The sequence below is a fragment of the Pleurodeles waltl genome, chromosome 1_1 (genome assembly GCF_031143425.1).
Source record: "Pleurodeles waltl isolate 20211129_DDA chromosome 1_1, aPleWal1.hap1.20221129, whole genome shotgun sequence".
Taxonomy (NCBI): domain Eukaryota; kingdom Metazoa; phylum Chordata; class Amphibia; order Caudata; family Salamandridae; genus Pleurodeles; species Pleurodeles waltl.
Window position 1 is genome coordinate 444579494 of NC_090436.1, and position 23851 is coordinate 444603344.

Consider the following 23851-nt stretch of genomic DNA (forward strand, 5'->3'; position numbering starts at 1 on the left):
GATGTTGAAGTTTGAGGTGGGTTGTAAGTTGCTTGTTGATGGACTCCTCAAGCACTTTGACTGGGTAGGCAACAGGGAGATGGTTTGGAAGTTTCTTAGTTGACTCAGGCTGGCAGTGGGCTTCTTGAGGAGGGCAGTCATTTTTGCAACTTTCCATTTATCTGAGAAAGTGGCAGATGTGATGACGGTGTTGATGTGGTTCAGGATGATGCTGATTGGTGATGTTCCCAGGTTGTAGGTTTTGTGTTTGAGCTTCTGAGTGGATGGTCAACATGATTGCTGCTGTGTTACTTCTGGTGAGGGTTGTCCATTCTGTCAGGTGACTGTCTTGGTTGGTGGTGAGTAGATTAGCAATGAGTTCTCTGTGCTTGGGTAGGTGTGGCAAGTTGCTGGAGATGTTTGCCACTTTGCTTTGGAAGAAGTTGTATAGGTTGTTGCAGAGATGTTAGGAGGCAGTAATGTTGCTGACAGTGCCTAAGGGTGAGGTGAAATCCTTACTGGAAGATCTGTATGCAGTTGTTGGAGCTTCATTCAATGTGGTCCACTAGTGTTTTGTTTCTTGGTGTCTCTTATTTGCTGGTGATAGTGTCGGAGTGCATCCCTGTAGGTAGTTCTGTAGGAGGTTTCATGGCTGGCTTTCCATTTCCTTTTTAGCAGTTTATAGTGCTGTTTGGTGTTTCTGAGGTTTTCTGTGCACCAGCCGGCCTGCTTGTTTGATTTACTAGGTGTCATCAATGATGTTGTTTAACATGTCATGAGTGATGGAAAATGTGAGGTCGTAAATAGTGCATGATGAGATGTGCAAGTTATAGTTATTACAGTAAAGTTTAACTGGAACTTGCAAATTTAAGTGGTTTTCTGTTTTTTAAACATAAGTTTTCATATCAGTTCAACACCTAACTTTAGCATCCCTTTAACCTTTATTTGTTTGGAAAAAACATAACATAACCTAAAACCCTAATAACGTACTTAACTATGATGTCACTTTAACCTTTGTTTTTTTCTGTCAATTTCTGTGTTAATATTCTACGTTTAGCATACGCCCAAACTCCTTGGACAACCTGTATCCAACCCACTGTGGAGCAGCCATCAGGCCATGTGTTTCATGGGTTGGCAGCAGGTCCTACTCCTAATCCCCCTGGGGAGTGGGCAACACCTACTGAGAACAGCCTTCAGTGCAGCATTATGTAAAAACATTTTTAACTGCTGTATTTCAGTACCACAATAGTACCATGGAGCTAGGGTCAAAATCAGCTTTGTTATTTTTTTTTTAATTGTAATTATTGGGTGGTCCCTATGGCCCACTCACAACAGGGCACGGGACTTGTGTGCCTTCACCCTGCCCTCCTTTGGGCCTTTTAAAAATGTTTTTCAAGACTCTGTGACCAAGCCCCGAGGTCCTGTAATGGCAGCAGTAACATTTTACCTGATCTTATGGCCAGCCAATCAGATTGTTTTGCTATTTTGGGACCAGTACTGGTAATGTGGTACCAAAATGGCCATCAGGAGAAAAAGTTCACTCGATCAATCATAAATTGTTATTATTTTAAGTTGTGGACTTACACGGGACCGACCATCTAACTATCTCTAACTTCTTCTGAGTGTTAACCTCTTCATGCCCAATCCGACCCCCTAGTTAAACACTAATTTCTTCAAAACAGGTGAAGGAATTTATACCAAATTACAAAAAACATGCTTTCTGATTAAAGTTCTAATTTTGAGCCAAATTTGGTGTAATTCGGCTCAGCTGTGCTGTTGGAATGTAATATTTCCCGATGTACTGTTGCAATGCAACAGCATTCCATTAATACATAATAATACATTAATACATTGCCACTCATCAGGCCATGAGAGGAAGTCAAGAGATCTGAATCAACAAGTAAAATGTGTTACTACAGGGCTACAATTCGAGAAACCCAACCTCTTGGAAAGTTTGGGAAAATAATATTATAATGAATTACTTACATACTGTGCTCCATTTTCAATCATTTTCATATTAGTTGCATCTGGCAATCAGTGTGCAACCTAAAATGAATTACTGATCATACCAAATGGATTTACAAATATTAAAATATTTCATAGAGAGCAAAGATTGTCCACTTTTTTATACACCTTAACTTTATTTGTCTTTCCTTCCTTGATAAGGTACAACAGAGCAGCGCTTGACCATGTATGATTTTAGATAGATCCATATTTGCTTGAAAGCTCCCTTTTGTTTGTATTGCATGAATTGAAATAGAACAAACACAATGGTATCATGAGACCAGGCTGAATTCTGCCAAACAACAAATAAGTGCTTAGTTATTCCATGTTTTTTATAACCAATTTTATTAGGTTTAACAGTACACAGTTTCATCCACTGAGAATTATAAAAGAGTGACATAATCATCCTGATCCATAGCATCAAGTAATTATATTCATGCATCATATTTACATAGTTTACATAGTACACACACCATTTACCCCATATTTTCTCGTATTTCTGAAGACAGCCCATAAATTGGCCGCTCCTCACACGCACACCAATCAAAACCCCTCTGCCATTTCAACCGGGGGTCCTAGGATGTTTCCAGTTACTCGCAATACTGCGTTTGGCCATTAGGAAAGCCACCCCTATAAAAGTCTGCTCTGAGCGGGATTCACCACTTCCCTCAATGAGGCCTTTGAGTGCCTCCAAGGGACCCAACTCAGTTCGAAGTCCCACAACCTTATTCCATGTTTTATGTGGTATGAACCCTGGAGTGCATTATAGTTTGAAATCCTTAGTGAATAAATGAGAAAATCTTTATACACCTACTTAATCATTTTTATCTCCGAATTTACAAAACTGAGAATAATCTTGTAAATGAAATAAATGGCAAAGGGTTATCTGTAGAGCTCCATCACAGCTTAATTCACTTACATTATTATTAGCCTATTTGCTTGAGCAAATATATGATTTGTAACCTTTAGAAATGTGAACAGGGAAATGTTAGTGTGAAAAGATATTGCAGAGTAAATACAGAGGAAGGCAGAATGAAGGTGTTTCAGCAAAATTGCAAAACAGTTCCTGTTATTTTGGAGGGTAAGAATTGCATATGTCTACAACAGTCTTGCCACTTTGAACTTTAAAATGTCTTCATTGTCTACACAGGGCTGACTGAAACAGAAACATGTTCAGAGACCTTTTAAAACAATAGTTTACATATTTATTTTACATAGTACTAAAGCACTACTTAGAAGTAGGGCATAGTGAGTAGTAACTAATTGCATGTGTGTGGAAAATGTCAGTACACCGGCCCGACCAAAAATCTTCATGTGCTATGTAAGGGGCTATTAACCTAGTTCATTAACTTCAATGGAAGGTCATGGTGAGTTTCAAAAAATTACATCAGTTTGCTCAAATGTATGGTTGTCTTTTTTGAGTTTGAAATAGCATTGTGCACTCATGAAAGGCAGAGGCACAATGTTTGGGACTTATGTTTGGATCATGTACCATTAATGTTAATGGAAATCTGAAGGACTGATCTCACATCATTCAGTGGTGATAAACCATTGAGCATTTTGTCACCAGTACCTCGGGTTGTGCTGCCGAACGTAATCAGTGGTTTAACTTAACCCAAGAGATCCAAAGTGGAATTAATCAGAAACCTCTGCATGTAAGGAGTGTCAGCGACTGAGAGGAGGATATGATGTCCCCTAAAATAAAGGGAGCATGGACACAAAACATATGAAAAAATGTCAGCAAGAAGATTCTTGGTAGTGGAGTCAGTTTAATGGAATTCTTTATTTTGACATAGATTCAGATAGATATCTTTCTGGGATGTTTCCCAAAATGAAACAGTTGGTAAAATGCTTAATTTATTTGGCACAGCCTCAGGCAACGTATTAATCTTTTCTGAAAACATAGTATTAACCCATGGGGGGTTTGAGTACCTTCTAAGCACAGATCGTGAAATGTACCTTACAGTTCACGGCTGAGCTGTCAAAAACATTACAGGACATGTGTGATCTGAAAATAATTGAACCCATTGATGCTACTTTGTCGTTGTAGACCATTGTTCTGGCAAAAATTAGATTGGGCAAGTTATTCCTGTACATTAACCACAGATAATTGAACCATAGCATTTGAGACAAGACTTTTCTTCAGATCTTATCACAATAGTAGGCAGAGTCAAATGTGTTATGAAGCTAGAACTTTGAATTGCGTACCATCAGGTGGAACTAGCTGCTGATTTACAGCACCTAATGGCATTTTTTGTTACACTTGACTGCTCTTTCCAATCATTTGGTTTAGCCTCAATCCCTTCTGTTTTCAGAAAACCATGTCCACATACTTTAAAGGTTTAGGCTTTGTAGTTGTTTTCCATAGTGATATCCTGATCTTTGCAGAAACTGAGTCGGACCATAAGGTTATTCTTGACAAGATTTTGTCTTTGTAAAAGGGCAATGGGATAACTTTGAGAAAAGGCAAACATATGTTAAGTCTAATAAAGTGGGTTATAAGGGTCACATACTAATTAGTGAAGGGCTCAAACCAACACCTGGTGTACTCATCAGTATTGTCAAGGTACCCTCCCCCCTCAGATGAGCACCAGCTGCATTAGTCTTTAGGGCGGCAAGAGTTTCATTCAGAGTTCCTGAATGGCTTTATTGTTTTCTACACTACAGCTGTTTCTGCTCTTGTTTTTATATTTTTAGAATAATTTATTTTTATTAACTTTGTTTGTATTAGGGGAAGATGTGTGTGGGTCTGAGGCCTGTGTTATTATCTGTGGTAGGATTAAGTATTCTGTAGTTCATTTTAGAGTTGTTTGGATACATTGATTTTTCCTCCAGGTTGTCTGCCAGTTAAGCATGGACCTCTTTTTGCTATGACACTTGTTACTGATTTAAATAAAACTTTTCCTGCGAGCATCTTCAGTGTCTTTCTTCAGTGCCCCACAGGCTACTGAAATTTATTCTGCAACAAATACATTGAAATAGCCTTCCACAAATGAGATGGTAACAATTTGAAGCCAATATAGCACAATAGTAGCCTCAGACTGGTCTTTGGTTTTACTGTTTTTTTTAAAAGTATATCTTTATTAACTTTTCACTGTTTTACATTTGCAAGGTAGGTAGGTATGTTCTATGAATATAATTGGACTGTATGTACCTCAGCCGAGTGTTTCGGGATACCGTCCGGGGATATGCTAGTGCCCTGCCCCACTCCTTGTCCGTTAATTCCCTGCTCATCGTCCTTTCCCATCTCTCTCTCTGGGGCTGCAGTGCATCCAATGCTTCCTCATTTTGGGTCCTATAAATTTTAGCAATTAAGTGGGAGTCCCCTCCAGGTATCAATAGTGGATGTAAGACTCTATGGGTGGGAGGTTCTGCATTAATCGTTCCCCAGTGTTCTCTAAGGGTGTGTATTAGTTTCTGATATTGGAGAAACTGTCCCCCGGGACTCCCGATTCTGTTAGTTCCGAGAAGGACCTCAGCACCCCCTCCCGGAGCAGCTCCCCAACTGTCTCCACGCCTGCCTTCTTCCAGGGCGCCAGCCCCATGCCCACTAGGCTCCTCTCAACTGTGCCCTCCCTCAGCACCGAAAGCGATAACGCTGGGGAGTATGGCCGTCCTACCCCTACTCTTCTCGTACTTCTCTTCCAGCATGCTGTGGCTACTCTCGTCATCAAACTGTCCGTCTGCTTGGTCCTTTTCATATTTATCATATGTGCAATAATCCGCTCCATTCCAACCTCTCCATGTGCGGTGCATCTATCCAGTTGCCCCCTTCCTCCCAGCCACCCGGCAACCCATTGTAATTGTGATGCTAAGTAATAGAACTCAAAGTCTGGGACTCCCAGGCCCCCCGAGTGCGTTGGCCTACAGAGAGTCGAAAGTGCTGTGCACCTGCGGCCGTCGTCCCATATACGTTCCCTGATCAGTGTATTGAGTTTGCGGAACCACGCCGATGGGACCAGCAGCGGCAAGTTCGCGAAGTAATAAAGTGGACGGGGCAGTACTATCATTTTGGACAATGAAACTCTGGCCATTATGGTTAGCCTCAAGGAGCGCCAGAGCCTCACAGAGGCGCGTAGGGAGCGAAGCGCCCTTCCAAGATTGCTGTCACGGAGGTCCCCCACCTCATGAAACACTTGTATTCCCAGGTACTTAAAGGTCCTCGGCGCCCAACCTACGTCCTTCGGGCACGAAAGGGGGCGGTGGCAGCTCGTCAGTATGGGGAAGACGTATGTTTTGCCTCTATTGAGGCGCAGTCCCGATAGGGTCCCGAAGTGCTCCAAAGCACCCAGAGCCCAAGGGAGTCCTGTCTCTCCGTCCTTAAGGTAGATAAGTATATCATCTGCATAGAGAGAAACATTATGCTCTGACTGTCCCCATTGTATCCCTTTACCCGTGCCGTCCCCTCGCAACTGGGCTGCCAACGGCTCAATGGCCAGGGCGAATAGTAGTGGCGACAGGGGGCATCCCTGTCTGGTGCCCCTGTGTATTGGGTAGGTGTCGGCTACCGTCCTGCCCGTCCTTACCCTGGCCAGGGGGGACGCGTATAGCAAGTCACCTATTTTACCCAACCCTCACCCAACCCCATTCGCCTCATTACTGCTCTCAGATAGTCCCACCTGACCGAGTCGAAAGCTTTTTCGAAGTCTACGGCTAGTAACACACCCGCTGCAGGTTTCATTTCCCTGGGTATATGTAGGATAGCGAAGAGGCGCCTTAGATTAAGGGATGTGCTTCAATTCGGGACAAACCCGTTCTGATCCTCATGTATCAGCGTGGGCATGTGGCCGAGCAACCGGCTGGCCAGGACTTTACTGAGTATTTTAAAATCATTGTTCAGCATTGACAGGGGGCGAAAGTCAGCAACCGTTGCCTCTCCAGATTTGGATTTGGACAGAGGGACCACCATTGCCTCCCTCAACGTGACCGGTAGCTTACCCCGGCGCAACACCTCAGAATACATTTCCACCAGTCGGGGGGCCAATAAAGTTCTGTACTTCTTGTAAAAGTCCATAGGCAGGCCGTCCGTCCCTGGTGTCTTCCCGGGTGCTAGTTGCGATATAGCATCACGCAGCTCCTCCACTGTCACCGAGGCTCCCAGCCCCTCTCGCTCCACATTCGTCAGCGTTGACAAGGGGAGTCGTTGTAAAAATATATCAAGGAGGGGAACATTAGGTTCACCGGGTTTCCTATATAAGTGAGTATAGTATTCTTTGAAGGCGTCATTTATAGTGCCCGGGCTATGTCTTCCCTCTCCATCCTTGGCTATGACCCTCGTGATAGGCTCTCCTTCCCCTCCTGGTGTCGCCAGCCACGCCAGCATTCTATCTGATCTGCCCTCCTCTGAGTGTAGTGAGGCCATGTATTTTTGCATATTATGGCACCGAAGCTGTTCTTCAGCCTGGGAGTGGGCTCTCTGTGCTTGGGCATACCTCTCCCTCTCTTGCTCATCTGTTCCCTGTCTCCGAAGATGGGCCAGAGACAACTTCCAGTTTTATTATATGCTGACGATGCAGTTTTAATTGCTCGTACTGCAAACGGTTTACAGGGACTACTGGATGTATTTTATGATTTTATGTTGAACCTTGATCTGAAAGTAAATTACCCCAAGACTTTCGTTATGACTTGTGGCCCACGCAATACAAAGTCTAAACAATTTACTATGGGAGGGCACACTCTTATTAAGGTCAAAGAATTTTGTTATCTAGGCATGTACATGAGTTCGTCCTTGTCCTGGAAGACACACATTAATTTTAAGCTCCAACAGTTGATAAGGAACAACTAAGCAATTTTTCGCTTTTCAAATAAATTAGGTCACAGACCCCCTGCACAGTTGAAAACTCTTTATAATTCCAAATGCACTGCATCAGTCCTTTATGGGGCAGGCGTCTGGGGCTATAATAAAATACCGTCTCTTCAGAGTGTTGAAAATAAATTCCTGCGCAGATTATTGTTGGTTCCAAAATGCACCGCAAATATAATCTGCCATGAAGAACTTGGTCAGTGCTTTTTGAAGGACAGGGTCTTTATGGCCCCCCTACTGCTCTGGATCAGATGTTGGTCAAACCCTACGGCAAGTTTGGTCCAAGACTGTATCTCTGATTGTCTACAATTGGAAAATTCAAATAGGATTCCCTGGCTTATGTTTCTGCAAAACTCTTTTGAGAACCTAGGGCTTAGATACATGTTTGATGATCCTCATTTGTTAACCACAAACTCTAGGTCTGTTTTGAAGTCTACTTACTCCAAGCACATATCAGAGCAGAGATTTTATAGTTCCCTGAAATTGAAATCTTTTGATTCCTACTCTCGGATTGTGACTGTTCCATGCCTTGAACCCTATTTGACTTGGTTTTCAAGTTCTAGAATAATTTCCTTTTTAACACTTTTTAGACTTAATCTAATTCATTTTAAGGTAGCTTTCCCCGAACCATGTTTCTGGAAAAAGGACTTACCACTTTGCCCCTGTGACTCCAAATCAACTCAGAGCACTTTGCACTTTTTTCTTTTTTGCCCTTTATACGCTGCTCCTAGAGGGGCCTTTATTTGACCCACGTTACGCCTTCTTAGACCCATTCATTATAAGGAAGCCCTACTATATCTTCAGAGATTGCCTGATATTCAAATTTGTCATCATGTATTAGACTTTGTCACAGCTTCTTTAAGTATTAGGAAAAGGCCTACTCCTTTTTAAATTTTTTATGTACGTATAGTATATCATTTTAAAGCTAATATTTGTACTTTTCTGACTTTGTGATTTTTAATCATGTCTAGTATATTTATCTATGTATGTCAAGGGGTTTCAGATTGGATGCTCATGTGGTGTTTTCAGCAATGGTTTTAAGTTTTATTTTATACTATTTATAGATCGGTAAATGTGTCTTGGTTTGTACTTTTATGGCAATTGCCGAATAAAGTTATTTGACTGACTGACTGACTGACCCTGTCTCCGCTCCCCTTCGTGTATTTCCTTCTCTAGCCTGGTCAGTTCCCGTTCATGTGTACGTCTCACCCCAATCGTCTGTCCCATACAGTCCCTCTGGTCGTTACTTTAAGAGTCTCCCACTCAATGGATCTAGAATCAGTGGATCCCTTATTGATTTTAATATGGTCAGCCAAGAAGAGGCGGAGGTCGTCCCTGTATGCCTGGTCTTCCAGGGCTCCAGGAGCCAGTCTCCACATCGGGATGGGGGGGCCTATCCTCCGTCATTCTCCAGGTCAATAGTAGAGGGTTGTGATCAGACAGCGTACGTCCCAGATATTCAGAGTGGACCATCCCCTGCATTAGGGTTGCTGTGCAGAACACTCTATCTATTCTGGTGTGCACTCGGTGGAGTCCTGAATAGTATGAATAATTTTTCTCAACAGGGTGCTGTTCACGCCATATGTCTAACAGTCCCCATGCGTCTAACCATTCTCTTAGTTTTTGGGCTACTTTACATGTCATTGCTCCAGGTAGTGGTGGGGTAGAACGATCCAAATCTATATGCAGCACACTGTTGAAAACCCGGCCAATCAAGAGACCACTCACCCGCTGACGCGTGAGTTGTCCTGATAGCCGTGACATGAAAGGGACCTGATCCTGATTGGGGGTGTAAATGCAGCTCAAGACGATCGGCATACCATGTAATCTTCCTTCTAAAACCACAAACCTGCCTTCGTGATCAATGTTGGTGGATTCTACTTCAAAGGGGACCGCAGCATGTACCCAGATCAGCACCCCTCTGGCAAATGCCGAGTATTTCGTAGCGTACACCTGTCCTCTCCATCTGCACCTTAGCTTTTCCACTTCCCCTTTTGCCAAATGGGTCTCTTGTATCATTGCCACTTGAATACCCCTTCTCTTTAAGTAGGACAGTATTTTATGTCTTTTGTTTGGCGTTCCCATCCCCCGCACATTCCATGTTAGCAGGTTATACTCTGCCATATCGGAGAGACAGTCGCTCCATAGCCTTCCCGGCCTGCCCCAGTGGCCGGCATCCCCCTGTGTCTAACTGAATGTCTCACCCTGACAAGCCACCTCCCGCAAAGCGCCATCAAAACTAACAATTGTGTAACCCAACTTCCCTTCCCCAGGGCGCCTTTCAAACGGAGGGCTGCCCAAAAAATTGTGCAACTGTGCAACTCATTCAAACATTCAACTCTAGTTCTCGCCAGTCTGTCGGAATGGACGAGATTCTGGTTGGGGGGTCCTTGCCCAGAGGGGCCTCATAATCGCGTTACACCCCCGCCTCTGGATCACGTTGTGTACTCGGCTATCCAAGTTCATCCGCCGTCTGTGGGGTCACCCTCGGGGCCAGCACCGAGCAGCCCGACCCCTCTGCCGAAGACACCGCCGTGTCGTCCGACTCTCCGCCCGAACTCTGCGGGGGCGTCTCCTCTCTGCTCATGGAGGCGGCTGCCTCTAGTGCTGCCTTTTTCCCCATTTCCTTCTGCGATTTTGTTGGCCCCAAGCGGGGACGGTTCCTGTTTGCCGTCTTCCCGAGTCCCCGCAGGCCCCACCCCCACTTGGACCCTCACTCACGTGTTGTCCCACCTGGGTCTCTCGAGCCTCCAGCCATTCCCACGCTTCTTCGGGGGTCTGGAAGAATGTAGTCTTACCATCCATAGCCACTTTCAGTTTGGCCGGGAAGAGAAGCGAGTATTGGATTCCCTTGTCCCTTAAGGCCCTCTTAACTGCCAGGAATGAGGCTCGCTTGGCCTGGACGTCCAACGTGAAGCCTGGGAACAGTGTCACCTCCCCATTTGCTACTTTAAAGGGGCCGTCTCTCTGGCTCTCTGTAAGAGAATGTCTCTGTCTCTGTAGTGTAGTAGCCTGCCGATTACCACGTGAGGAGGCCGGCCCGGAGCAAGAGGTCTCGAGGGCACCCGGTGCGCCCGTTCCAGAGTGTAGAAAGGGGTCAGGCAGCCCGGTGCAACAGCTGTGCGCAACCACTCCTCCAGGAATTTCATCATATTCGCACCCTTGGCCCGCTCCGGCAGTCCCACCACTCGCACATTGTTCCTACGGCTTCTTCCTTCCACATCCTCTGCTCTTTGCTCCAGGCGTACAACCCTGTCCACTAGATACGTCACCTCGGCTTTTAGGTCTTTTTGTTTTGGTGCTATTTCGGCCAGGGTGTTCTCTGTTTCCTTTACTCTGTCCACCAGCTTGTGGTGGTCCACCCTTAGTAGGCCGACTTCAACTGCGACCTGATTGATGTCGCGTTGTAGCGTAGTCTTTGTATCTTCTATTGCGCCCAAGATCCTATCTAAGGTGTCCTGTACCCTGGGTTGCGGTGGGTCCTGTGGCTCCCCCCCCTTGCGTTCAGCAGGTGTTATACTGTCCATGGCTTTACTTTTGTGGCGGTTCTTGGGGGACATCAGGCAGTCAGGGGGTTGCGCCACCCGGGCTATGGTGACAGGCCGACTATTACTTAGGTCACTCCTCCGTTCGGGTCCTCCCCTCCTGATCCAACCTGGATTGGGCTGTGCTCCTCGTTCTATGCCTTCGCGGGCAGCTGAGAGGTCGCCCGCTTCATCCCTTACACCCAGGAGACCCCGTGCACTTGGGGAGTCTGAGATCTCTCTCACCAGCCGGCCGTTCCCGTCCACCCAGGGTCCAGCGGAGATCCGGCGTTCCTGTGTTCTCCCTCGTTCAGCGCCGGTGGGCAGCCCCGCCCAGGGCCCTCCGCGACCCACCAGGACTCTTCTCCTCTTGTCTCCTCTTGTCTCCGCTTAAGGGCCCCACTCGGGTCACTGTTCTTTGGGGTGCAGGTGCGATCCAGTGGGCCCCGTCTCCTTCCCCTCCTTGTGGCTTTATTCAGCCCTCCTGACTGCTGCTCTTTTTTTTGGTGGGGGGTCTCTCCCCCTGACAGATGTCTGGCCCCACCGCCTGATGTTCGAGGGTCCTCTCCCCCCTTCAGAGCCAGGGGAGCAGTGCGCAGCACTCACCCTGCTCAGGGGTGCCGAATCCAGGTGTCCGCTGCCTCCTCTGGTGCATCAGTGCCGCCTCTGATGGTTCCAGTGTGCCCAGGGGCCCATCTCTGTGCCCCTCCCGCTCCAGTCCTTGTTGTGGATACCAGCCTTCCCTTAGATCTGGGTCCGCCGGCTCCACACGTTTCCAGCGCCGCCTGGGTCTTAAATGCTGAATCCAGGTTGGGCCCCGCGACTCCCGGCTTCAGTGCGCCCCCAGCTCACCTCAGGCTCGGTGAGCGGCGCGCAACACTCGTTCCGCCGGGGAGCGGTCCCAGCTCCCTGACACCTTCTCTGCCCAGGCGGCGCCACCCCCGGCTTCGCCGGCGCCTCCGGCATCGCAGGGTCGCTCTCCGCAGGCCGCACTCCTGCACGCAAGTCCCCGGCTTCTCGGGGCGGATTAGGCCGACGGCTCCCGGAGTCCCCGACTCCCTCGGGATCCGCCCGTCAGAGCCCAGAGCAGGCCCGCGGTTCTCTTGTGCCCTCTCAGGCTCCCCCGCGCTGCAGTTGCGGGGTGCCCCGGGGCTAGACTCAGTTTCTGAGGATAAGTTGCCGGCCCCTCCGGAGCGCCAGAATTAAGCGTGCGCCATCTTCGTTCACGCGGCCACGCCCCCCTCTTTGGTTTTACTGTTAATGAAGGTTCAAGGCAAGGTAGGAATTTGGCTAGAACGTCTAAACATCTGTAACCTCTTCAAAATCACATCAAGCTATATTCAATTTTCTGAATATTGGTATACCAAAAATGTAATACTTTTGTTGCAATGTATTATATCTAGTTGTTCTGTGTACTAGTATGCCATATTGATATGTGTTTTAATGGACCTATTGATGAAAGAAAGCTGTTATTCTTTCTTGAAGGAGGAAAACGATTTGATGCAAGGATGTGAACCATAATAGTCTCAAATATGTTTATGTTGTCTCAGGGTTGTAATAAAGGTGTGCATGAATAAAAGATGCCTTAGTTTCAGATTATGGTTGGAATAAAAAAAATATGATTTTAAATTTTTTTTACATATCATTACAGCAAGTAAGCAGTCTCATTTTCACCAGCATAAAACTTATATATAAATGTTCATGATAACTCATGTTCACCTCTGACCTACAATGAAGTACACAGTTCGTTTTCACAGATATAACAGTCCATTAGGTTTAATATTCTAAACGTCATTGTGACCTTTCCTTGAATTGTTCCTGGCTTACTTATGAATGTTAGTAGTAAGCCAGGGGTACTCCTGGCTTAACCCTGAAATGTAGAAAATACTACAATTAAGTCACAGCAACATCCTTCTCCAATACCACTTTCAAAAGTTCTGTAATTGCCCTCTTCCAATACAGTTTCTTGATAACATAATGATACATACCATGATGTACACCTGTGCTTCCTAAATCGAAGTCAGTTACTGACAGTATTTACATTGGATTTCAAATTAACTCATTTAATATGAGGTTTAGGTTTCCTTATCTTAAAATTAAGTTTGAGAAGCGATTTGTATTTTTTTCAGCTTAAACACTTCATGTTATAATATTTAGTTTTATTTCAAATAATTGTGAATCTATGACTGATGAAGATTCTCAGTTGAGATCTTCATGTTTTAAAATAAGCTCTTGCTGGAAGCTCGTTCTAAAAATTATTTCAGTGCTTGCAGAAAATCCATATAAATGTTAATATTTCTGGTAAGAATTGAGCGCTGTTTTAAATCCCTATTCTTCTTGATATCACTGCAGCCGGGGCCCCTTTCCTTCCCCTATCCTTAGTGCAGGAATACGATTTGGTTCACCGCCATGCAATATACAATTTAAAAAAGAAAATACGTGTGGGAAGAACGGCTGAAAGGTCTGCACTCAAATAGTATTGCATATGTAAAGTTACATATTGCTTTATGGCTTCTTTTTCCAGTATTTTGAAACTTCTCTTTTCTTTCAATTCCACAGTATCACTTTGTTGTCATCTTTGGTCATGAAGGGCAGAAGCCACTGGAGCTCCGTTGCGAGGAGGAAAAAGATCGGGATGAATGGGTTGAAGCTATTCACCAAGCCAGGTAAGTCCTGCAGGACCCATATGAGATGTTTCTACATGCTTGTGCCAGGGGGTGTTTACAGCTCAGGAGTTAGTAAAAATAAAGTGGCTTCTTTTATTTTCCTAATGCAAGTGATAGATGGCAATATTATTACTCTTAAAAACACTCTCTTAACATAATCTCTCCCGTTGCAAGAGGTGCAGACACCCTATCTATTTAAGGATTTGTTTTCCCCAGGGACGACATGCATGGACACCTGAGTTGATGGCAGCATAGACAGGATTCTTGTAAACTGACCCTATTTTATCTACTATGTCTTTGGATGTGTTGCTCTTCCTTCTTTTTTACGTGTGCGGTGCCCTTTTGTTTTTGCACATGACTCGAGTAAATGGAGAACAGGGATACGATGTTCACTGCTTGAGAATAGTGAGGTCTGCATGATAATTGTGCCCACCTTAAACTCCGTGGTAGAAGACACCTGACTTGCAGTTCCACTCGGTTTGCTCTGATTTCCTCCAGAGATTGTGTGCCTGTTTTAGAGAGGGGTAGTAATGTGCAACCCTCCTTGGCAATGGTAATTCCTCCAGGACCACTTGGTAAAATTACACTCCTGGACTAAAACACCACTGCTTTTTGCAAAATTACATATAACCACCTTCTCATGTTGAGGCCCTGCATCTCTCCAGTTCCTTTCAACATTGATAAACTTTTATGCTTGCCAGTCAATGTGTCCTTTAGGCTTAGCTGGGCGAATGATGACGGTAAACCTTTTATATTTTAAGAAAGTGGTACTCCACTACTTAGGTATCTTGCCGATATTTCTGTGTTTTGCCAACATCCTTCTTGTACTCTTGCTCGCACTATTGCTATACCTGTTAAAGGCAGGGTGCTTGTCACAGATGTGCTGCAGGAGTGGCACATCGAATGTGGAATGAAGCCTGGGTGCAGTTTAGGCGCCAGCACTATGGCTTTATTTTTCACTTCAGAATCGTTCAGCCGCTGCTGCTATGCAGTGTGACCACAGGAAGGCTGGCAGTTGCAGGTGTTGCTGTGTCACAGGCAGCGGCAGCTCCTCCGTTATTGCGGAGGAGCATCACCCCCCGGACAGCTCAGCTGCTGCAAACCTTCATCAACAAAATGATCATAAACTACGTTTATTATCGTTTCATTGTTAAAGGGGCCGGCCATAGGGGATGATGGGAATGAGGGGAATGCACTGTGCTTTGGCCGGGTGTCTCGGGCTGGCCAAAAAACACATGTGCACTGTGCTCTCTCCAGTCCAGCACTGTGTTGCAGGGCTGGAGAGAGCAGGCACAGGCTCCCAGTCTGCCTGGGAGCTTCAGGGCGCTGCAGCCAATCCTAATGGTGCTCTGAGCAGTGTTAGGATTGGCTGCAGGGCAGGCTGGGTGCCTGTGCTTCCTGTGACCTGGAAGAAGGAGCGGTGTTGCGGCAGCAGCGAGGCCGATACGTTTTTATTTTATACTATTTTTAAAATTATTTTATTACCATCCCGCCTCCACGTCACACGCCGTCCGACCCCTTTCAACCCCCGTGAGCCACGACTGGCCATAGGACCAAAACACTATGTGGCCTTTCATTGTGATTTGTTGTAAGAGTTTTAGTAAGCCCCATTGCTTTAGCTGAGTGTGAATATTTGAATAGCTGTCCATTAGCTCTGGGGTGCAAACATTTGCTCTTGAAATTGAATCTCTACCTTTTCACTGATTACGTTTAATCGTCTTCAAAGGAAAAAGGTAAAAAACTACAGATTTTTTTAGATAGTTCCCAGTGGCCTATGTCATATCACCCAGTCCTGTTTTTTAAGGCTAAAGCATGTTGAGTTCTTGCACTTCTGTTTTTTTTAAACACTTTAAGTAGGAGCAAAAAATCTCAGAAGGCAGAGTATTGCTAGGTAAAAGACAGAACTGCCTGGAGGAGTAAAAAAAGACATAAGGTCACTTAGAAGTTATGTTTTTTTATTTTAAAAAGTGGTCTTACGCATGCCAGCTATCTTAGGGGATGCATTCAAGCCGAATCATGGGACAGTCTGCCACCTACGCACGACAGGCGTCTTTAGTACTGGTTATGTTCTTGCTGCAGCACGTCATGTCTATGCAAAATGGTCATCTTTGAAATTAGGGATGTGACGTCTACATAATAGTGGTTTTCATCTTTTGTGGGTATACTTTGCTGCGTGCACCATACAGTGATGCTCACATTCTTTAAAGCATTTACTTTGCAGACCATGAATATTAAGTTCATTATTTATTGTGGTTTCATTTTCGGTGATGCATACACCAGACATTAATTATGTACACATCAGACATCATTTGGACACAGCCTTTGTGTTTGAGATGTACGGTGATACTCACACTTTTTTCTAAGCTTCACTTTGCGGTGATGTGCACATCATAGATAATAATTTGCTTTACTGGTGAAAGTTCAATTCGGTGATGTGCACACCACACGTCAATGGTGCACATATTAAACGTTTTTTGTGGCAAGCGTCTCATTCACAACATATTGGTATTAGTTCTTACCTAATTGTGCACCATATTGCGCACTCTCTTTACGGTGTATACATAAATATTCAGACTTCTTAGCGGTGTACACAATGAGGCAAAGCATAGTACCTCTACCTGATTTTCTTCCCAGTCCACATCACCCCTCTAATGATTGGGAGTCATGGAGGGAGGGATTTGAAGCATATTTGGATGCTTCAAGTTCAAATATGCTGGTGTGGCATAATCCAAATTGATGGTGTGGCATGCACATACAAAAATACATTTTCCTTTTTAAAGCACGTTTTGTGTCCTGAAGGAAGGAAGATTTTGAAGTACTTACCTCATCAGTCTGTGATGGGTGAAGGCGATGTCAAGAATGAATATGCCTCTGCATTTAAAATGTTGGATATAAGGTTCAAACTACACACAAATGTAATTTTGGAAAGGCATACGTTTTATAGATGGTACCAGCTATCAGAAGAACCGGTAAAAAGTTTTGTAGGAGCTCTAAGGAGCCCACGTGTGAATATAAGGATTTTGAGGATTAGTTAATTGGAGACCAAATTGTTGAACATAGTAATAGTATGAAGGTTCAAGAGGTATTGCTCAGTACACCGAACGTAACTTTGAATAAGTCTGTAGAATTGGCTGCAGGCATAGAAAGTACAGCTTCTTAGATTTCTCAGATTTCCTAAGGTGTGCAGGTCTAAAAAAAAATAGAAAAGCATCTATGGCTTTTAAGACTGGTTGTGACTTCAATGAGGATATCTTTGAGATCAGCTTCTTGCTGAGCATCTTCTTCACAAGTGTTATGTGATGGGTGTCTTGGTCATTCTGGTGGGCAGAGAGTTTATTATTAAAGGAGTGTTTTTGTTGTTTCGCATCATGTTTCCCCATAGTTGAGCAGAGTTAGTTCACACAAGTACTAAGAGAGTGATCTTATGCACTGGTATGGAGGTATTGTGTGTATATATATATTTATATATATATATATATATATATATATATATATATATATATATATATATATATATATGAGTGTGAGGGCTCTGTGGAAGCAACCACCGAGGTGGATTGTCCAACTGATTCAGGGCCGCCCAGAAGGAGTCAAATATGTATGTTGCGTTGCTCACCTGATCCTCGACACACCCTGAAGATGGGATTTACCAGGGGGCACGAGCATGCGAGGGAAGCTAGCCTCGAGGAGAACAGTGAGTACTTATGGGCAACAGCTGTAGCTAGTCTGATGGATTTCTATAGTTTAATTCATGGGCCAGTCCAACATGAATATGAGCCCCTCTGATCGCCCACCTCCCATGACCAGTCTTGATAGCACGTAGATGCACTCACAGGGGATAGCACTGTTTTTGTGAGCTTAGCAATTAGGTTATCTTGATGCAGGTTGAGTTAGACTCCTGATAATGTATTGTGGAAGGCGCGTGGATGCCCATAAAACATGTAGGGGTAGTCATAGCCTCAGCAGTTCGAGACGAGCGTGTAGTTAAGCGTTCACACACGTGGGCAGGGTAATGGCATCAGCATCAAAAGCACCTCATGTACTGACTTACCATTGCCCAGGCCGCCATCGTTCTTGGATGTATAGGAGTGAGCATGTTAGTGAGGTGCTCCTTTCATGGTATTTGGCAACTTGCCTGGATGGGTCACAGTACATCTGTCCAAATCCACATATCAGGCTGGGGTCAGGATCCTTTCCCCCTGTCTCTCAATGCACACGAGACAGAAGTAGCCGACACATCTTGAGGCAGCAGAAGGAGTCAGCTGTGGCATGCCGTAAGTCCCGGGGCCTCCACATTGACCGCGGCCATGACAGCCAGCACCACGCGGCCCACCAGGCCCGCAGTCAGCAGATCAGCCCTCCAAGCTGCCACCTATACCCGGGCACCTCCACGGCAAGTGCTATTCCACAACAGGCACCGCTCGCCCGCCACCAGCGTAGGCCGCACCCAGGCTCCGTGGCTATGGGCCCCCGAAGCTGTGCACCAGCAGACTCACAGTGTATGCTCCAGAATATTAGGGCCGGTGAGGGTGCTCCACGTGGCCCGATGGTGGCTATCCTGGGTCCAGTGACATGCGTGCCCGTAGTTAGACCACCTCACTAACTGCACTCCATACCAGGCCCGCTGGCTGTCAGGTGACAGGCAGCCGTGGTGGTGGACCTGTGGTTACAAAAAACCCACAGTCAGCCACTTCCAAATCTAAAAAATAATTGAGAGGGCTGGTCTGCAGATTGTTTCTATCATGCCAGGCAGTCCCTATGTTACAGATTCTGTCGGATATTTTGTCCGGCCCGCAGAGCCACCCTAAAGAGCAGCCATCTTGCCGCTTGGTCAGGTCACACCACCCCCAACTCCCAGGCATTTCATTGGTTGACACTCAGTTACCATGGCCTCACTTTCAGATCGAGCAAATCAGATCAAGGTTAATGTTATTTCTGACATTTGTGTATGTCTTTAAAATCATCAGTCTCTCCATAACCAATGGAAACCTCTGTGTGACACAGTCCAGTTAAAGCAAAAAACATAACCTTCTTTGTTTTGGTGTTTGAAAGGTGGCTGTACCTTGCATCTGTGTTACATTTAATCTTGAACTTAATCCCATAATCATAGGATGCGTTTCGCACATGCTAAGAAAATATTCTTAGCACATGTTCTGCTTCCAAAACATTGGTTCATAACTCCAATGACACTCGATGACAGCTAAAGCATACAAGCACTCCAAAAGGAGGGCAGACTGCCGAGGACTGTCAAGAGAATTCTCTTTGTTTTTTTAATCACTTTCATTTTAAAAACGAAAACCTTTCATACTTTAATCACACATTGGCATGTTAGTAAAAATACACCATGCGTTTGACGTGTAGTAAGTTATTTATGATAACATGTGCATGTTACATACAAATCAGACTTAATTGCATAATAAACATGACATCACTAATCTTTTAGAAGGTGAAGTAGAAGGTTTAGGGCCTAGGAAACTAATATTTCAATGACTTGGCTTTCGGATATATCTCTACTCAAGGCATTGTTCAAGCAGTGGTACAGATATAAGAACCTGTATGGTCACTCACCCCTCCTTCCCACATCATGGAGAATCATTATGAAGAAAGGTGTAAAGAGACCTAGGAATTCCGGAGGGGCAGACACAAGACTGGTTGCTGACATCCGACTGAAAATCTGAGAGCTTCGTGAAGGTATGGGGGGTTAATAGATGGCTTGGCATTAAGTAGTGAGGGAAGATTTTCATGTTTAATACAATGCTATAATTAAGAGACTGACAGTAATATATATATAGATTTATGCAGAAATTAGATGAACTATTACAGATAGTAGGGTTTTGTGTTTTTCTAATATTCATTTTGTTTTAGATAATGACTGTTGAGATACTACTAGTTCTCATCATTCTGATACTCATAGTTTGTGTGCTGACGGTACCTAATAAATAACCAATCATTATAAACACAAAATACTGTGTGTGTCTACTGCTTCGAGAAATCTTGGTACGGGTCCGCACAACTACAAGGAGCCCCAGCAGATAACGGCACCTCTCATCTCTTTCAGGGTTGCCTGACTCATAACACTCTAAGGGACAGATGTAGGAAGCCTTTTGCGCGTCGCAAACTGCGAAAAATGCAGTTTGCGACGCGCAAAAGGCTTAACGCGAAGCACAACCTCAAATTGCGAGTCGGTAGCGACTCGCAATTTGAGGCTACGACTCGCAAATAGGAAGAGGTGTTCCCTTCCTATTTGCGACCGCATCGCCATGCTGAGTTGGTTTGTGACCGCGAATGCGGTCGCAAACCAACTCGCAGTTACCATCCACTTGAAGTGGGTGGTAACACATTTGCAAAAGGGAAGGGGTCCCCTTGGGACCCCTTCCCCTTTGTGAATGCCCAAAAACATATTTTTTCAGAGCAGGCAGTGGTCCTATGGACCACTGCCTACTCTGAAAAAACCGAAACCAAATGGTTTCGGATTTTTTTCTATTTGCAGCTCGTTTTCCTTTAAGGAAAACGGGCTGCAAAAAGAAAACAAAAAACTGCTTTATTAAAAAAGCAGTCACAGACATGGTGGTCTGCTGTCTCCAGCAGGCCACCATCCCTGTGAGTGCAGGGACTCGCTATGGGGTCGCAAACTGCGACCCACCTCATTAATATTCATGAGGTGGGTCTTTGCGACCCCATAGCGAGTCGCAGAAGGTGTCTGAGACACCTTTCTGCATAATATTTTGCGAGTTGCAAATTGCGAGTCGCTATGACTCGCAATTTGCAAGTCGCAAAATATGTTTTTGCTACATCTGGCCCTAAATCTGGATGAGCCTAACTTTTTATAGAGAAAGGGGATGGAGGGTGATAAGCAAACACCCCTTGGGGATAAGGAAATCTATCTGAGTTGTTTTGGGGGCTGAGTTTATGACAAATAAATACATCTTTTGTGGTTAGTCCTTGTGGAGGTAAGTGTCACAACTGTTATAGCTTTAGCTATTGGATTGTCAATAATAACCACTATTGGCATAACTTCCCAATACTGAATGCAATAACAGCATTTTCAGTAAATCTAGTGTCTCTCCGGCTCTCTGTTAGGCCAGCAAATCCTTTAGAAATAGCAATCATGGCACTGATTACCAGATGTGTTCCACCTGCGAACAACTTTAAAACCATGTAGGGAGTTTTAAGGATACCATTGTTCTGTAATGTTATCATTTCAACTGCGGATAACTCTATACCTGATTTCCAATCTGGAATATGATCACAATTACCCTTTGGTATTTTCGGTATGGATAAATCTCATTGTGAGGCAAAGCAATAACAAGTAGTTTAGAAAACTATCTTATTCATGAACAAAGCAAACACAATCTCTTGGAAAGCGACAATCAGATAATAATGATTAGAAACCTTTTACCTGACACCACTTTGTTCCCCAAAACCTTCTGAGTGGTATTGTGCTATTTTAAATTTCAACACCAAAAATTACAAGAAGGAGACTGTTCACAGGTGGAGATCAGTGGTTGAACTGTTATCTGCATTTGTTGTGCTGGTGGTTGCTGTGCTGGTGGCAGTTGCTGGACTGTCCTATGAAAGGGTAGCTGTGGAGGACTGGTAATGCTGGCAACATGTTAAGGGCTTTTCTTTGTCAATAGAGACTAGCCTCTTTTTCTTCTTGACAGGCAGGGAAGGTAAAAATATAGCCCTTGTACCCTTTGTGGTAATGACTGTTACAGGTTCTCTGTATGATGGACCAAACACTTCTTTCATTGCCATCTTTTATGGGCATCAGCTTTTATTATCAACCCAGCAACCTCACTTGAGTCTGGCATGGTAGAACTTGCTGCATTCTTGTAGCGCGTTTCCTGCAAGTCTTGCAGAGAATCAGAGTGCAATGGGACCTGAAAAACCTGGAATGGACATCTTAATTCCAAAAAACATTTCAGAAAGTGTATGTTTTAATAGTGCTCTCATCCTTGAAGGATACAAGTAGCACACTGTACATGATATATTTAAAAAAAAACAATTAGCGTCACTGCCTACGATCCTCAAACTCAAGAATTTCTTAATACTATTTTTGCGTATTTCAGTCAGACTACTACTCCCAGAAGAGAATAACTTACTAAATAGAAGTTAATTTCTCACTTTAGACAAGGCATTAGCAAACACCAGAGGTGGACCCTTATCTGTATGAAAAGTTGTAACTCTTCCCCTTGGCAAGCAGACATCACAGATCTTGTGTAACTGCATGAGCTGTTATCTGGCACTCAGGCCCATGCCACATAAAGCTTGCCCAGCTGTCTATGGCTACGAATATGTATGTACTGGGCAACTTCAGCCTTCATGCTGACCCTCATTACGACACTCATTTTGTAGCTCTGACAGACCTCAATTTCACTATGTGAAAGTTTGCCACAACATATGATAATAATGTTCTCAGTAGACCGTATGCAGAAATTTTGATGAATAAAGTCTTTAGTCAGTCTTGAGGATTACAAGATTTATTCAAACTCAGTAAATTCTGAATGATAATTTTAAATTTACCCAAGCCAGGACGTGTTTTGCCCCCTAGTTGGCATGTAGCCCTAGGGCTTTTTCAAGACTATTTGAAAGTGGTACATTAAATAATCATCAAAATAATATTGAAAGTGAACAATAAAGGAATTATTAATCATTCCCCTAATTAGATCAAAATTGAGCATTGACACAAATCACAGTTGCAAATGGGAGGACACACTTTAGGACATTTGAGCAAAAATAGCAGACAATGAACAGACATAGTATTACAAAGAATAAAAGAGACAAAAGAAAAAGAATGCAGACTATTCCTTTATTATTGACTAATCAGTACTTTTAGTTGTTGTCATACATTGTAATTATCATAATTTGGGTTAGTCAATTAATTCTCTTAAATTGAAATCACTTGGAATTATGATGAAAATTCAATATGTGCTACATCGATCAAAATTGTATTTAAGGGAAATTCAGTGTACTCCTATAACATGAAAGAGAAAATACACCTCATAATGTGTATGAGGAGACTCATGATTGTGATTTATGTGAAGCCAAAACATTAAGTCTAAGGGCAGCAGAAAGCAGTAACATATCAAAGATAAATGTGCATCATCTGGTTTTTAGAATGTGTGAATAGAATCTGTAGAAAGCAAAACAAAATGAATAATTAACGGCAATGTGGAGGAGTAATTTGATATTAAAGTAGCATGCTTTATAGAGATATGTAATGGATACTATTAATCTGAAAGGAAAGAAAAAGAAGCGCGGGTGAAGGGTTAATTTAGAATTAAAGTACAAATATCTTGGTACCAGCGTGAAAGTTACAAAAATCACATTGAGCGTGGGACAAGGTTGTTCTCGTACTGGTTTGTAAATGTGGAATTCAGAGCCTCTGCGGTCGAGGAACAGCATCATGGTCAGAATCGGTCCTTTACCCATGGTGAAAATTTGAAAATTCAATACAGTGGTATCTAAAGGACATTGTAAAAGTCATGTGACCACAACAAAACAAATGCGGCCGCAGTCTTTGAATGTGGATGTTACCGTAAAAAGAAATATTAATCATAAAATATCAAGATGAGGTTAAAGTTAAGTTGGTAAATTTAAGTTTTTTCAAAAGATATTAGATATAGGCAAATTAAATAAAACAAGACAAAGTGGAATGGTGAAATGTCTAGAAATCGTTAGAGCGGCCATGTGACCTCCTGGGCAGGCCTGCAGCCATCTTATAAGGGTATGGAGGCAAGAAAGCGAAAAGTATGTTTGGCCCCATACTATTATAATATTGTTAAGAGAAAGCTGGTGTTGCTTGAAAATATTTAGTTTAGTTTAGTTTAGTGAGGGAAGAAGTGGGTACTGATTGAAACTAGTGTAATAAG

At 44.0% G+C, this 23851-nt stretch overlaps 1 protein-coding gene across 1 annotated transcript in view; it reads left to right on the plus strand.

Annotated features, from left to right (window-relative positions):
• RASGRF2 (Ras protein specific guanine nucleotide releasing factor 2) overlaps nucleotides 1–23851 on the plus strand; it is a 1901930-nt gene that overhangs the window by 318836 nt on the left and 1559243 nt on the right. The window contains exon 2 of the mRNA XM_069224559.1: nucleotides 13870–13976. Within this exon, the coding sequence (XP_069080660.1) occupies nucleotides 13870–13976 (107 nt within the window). The remainder of the gene's footprint in view (nucleotides 1–13869; nucleotides 13977–23851) is intronic.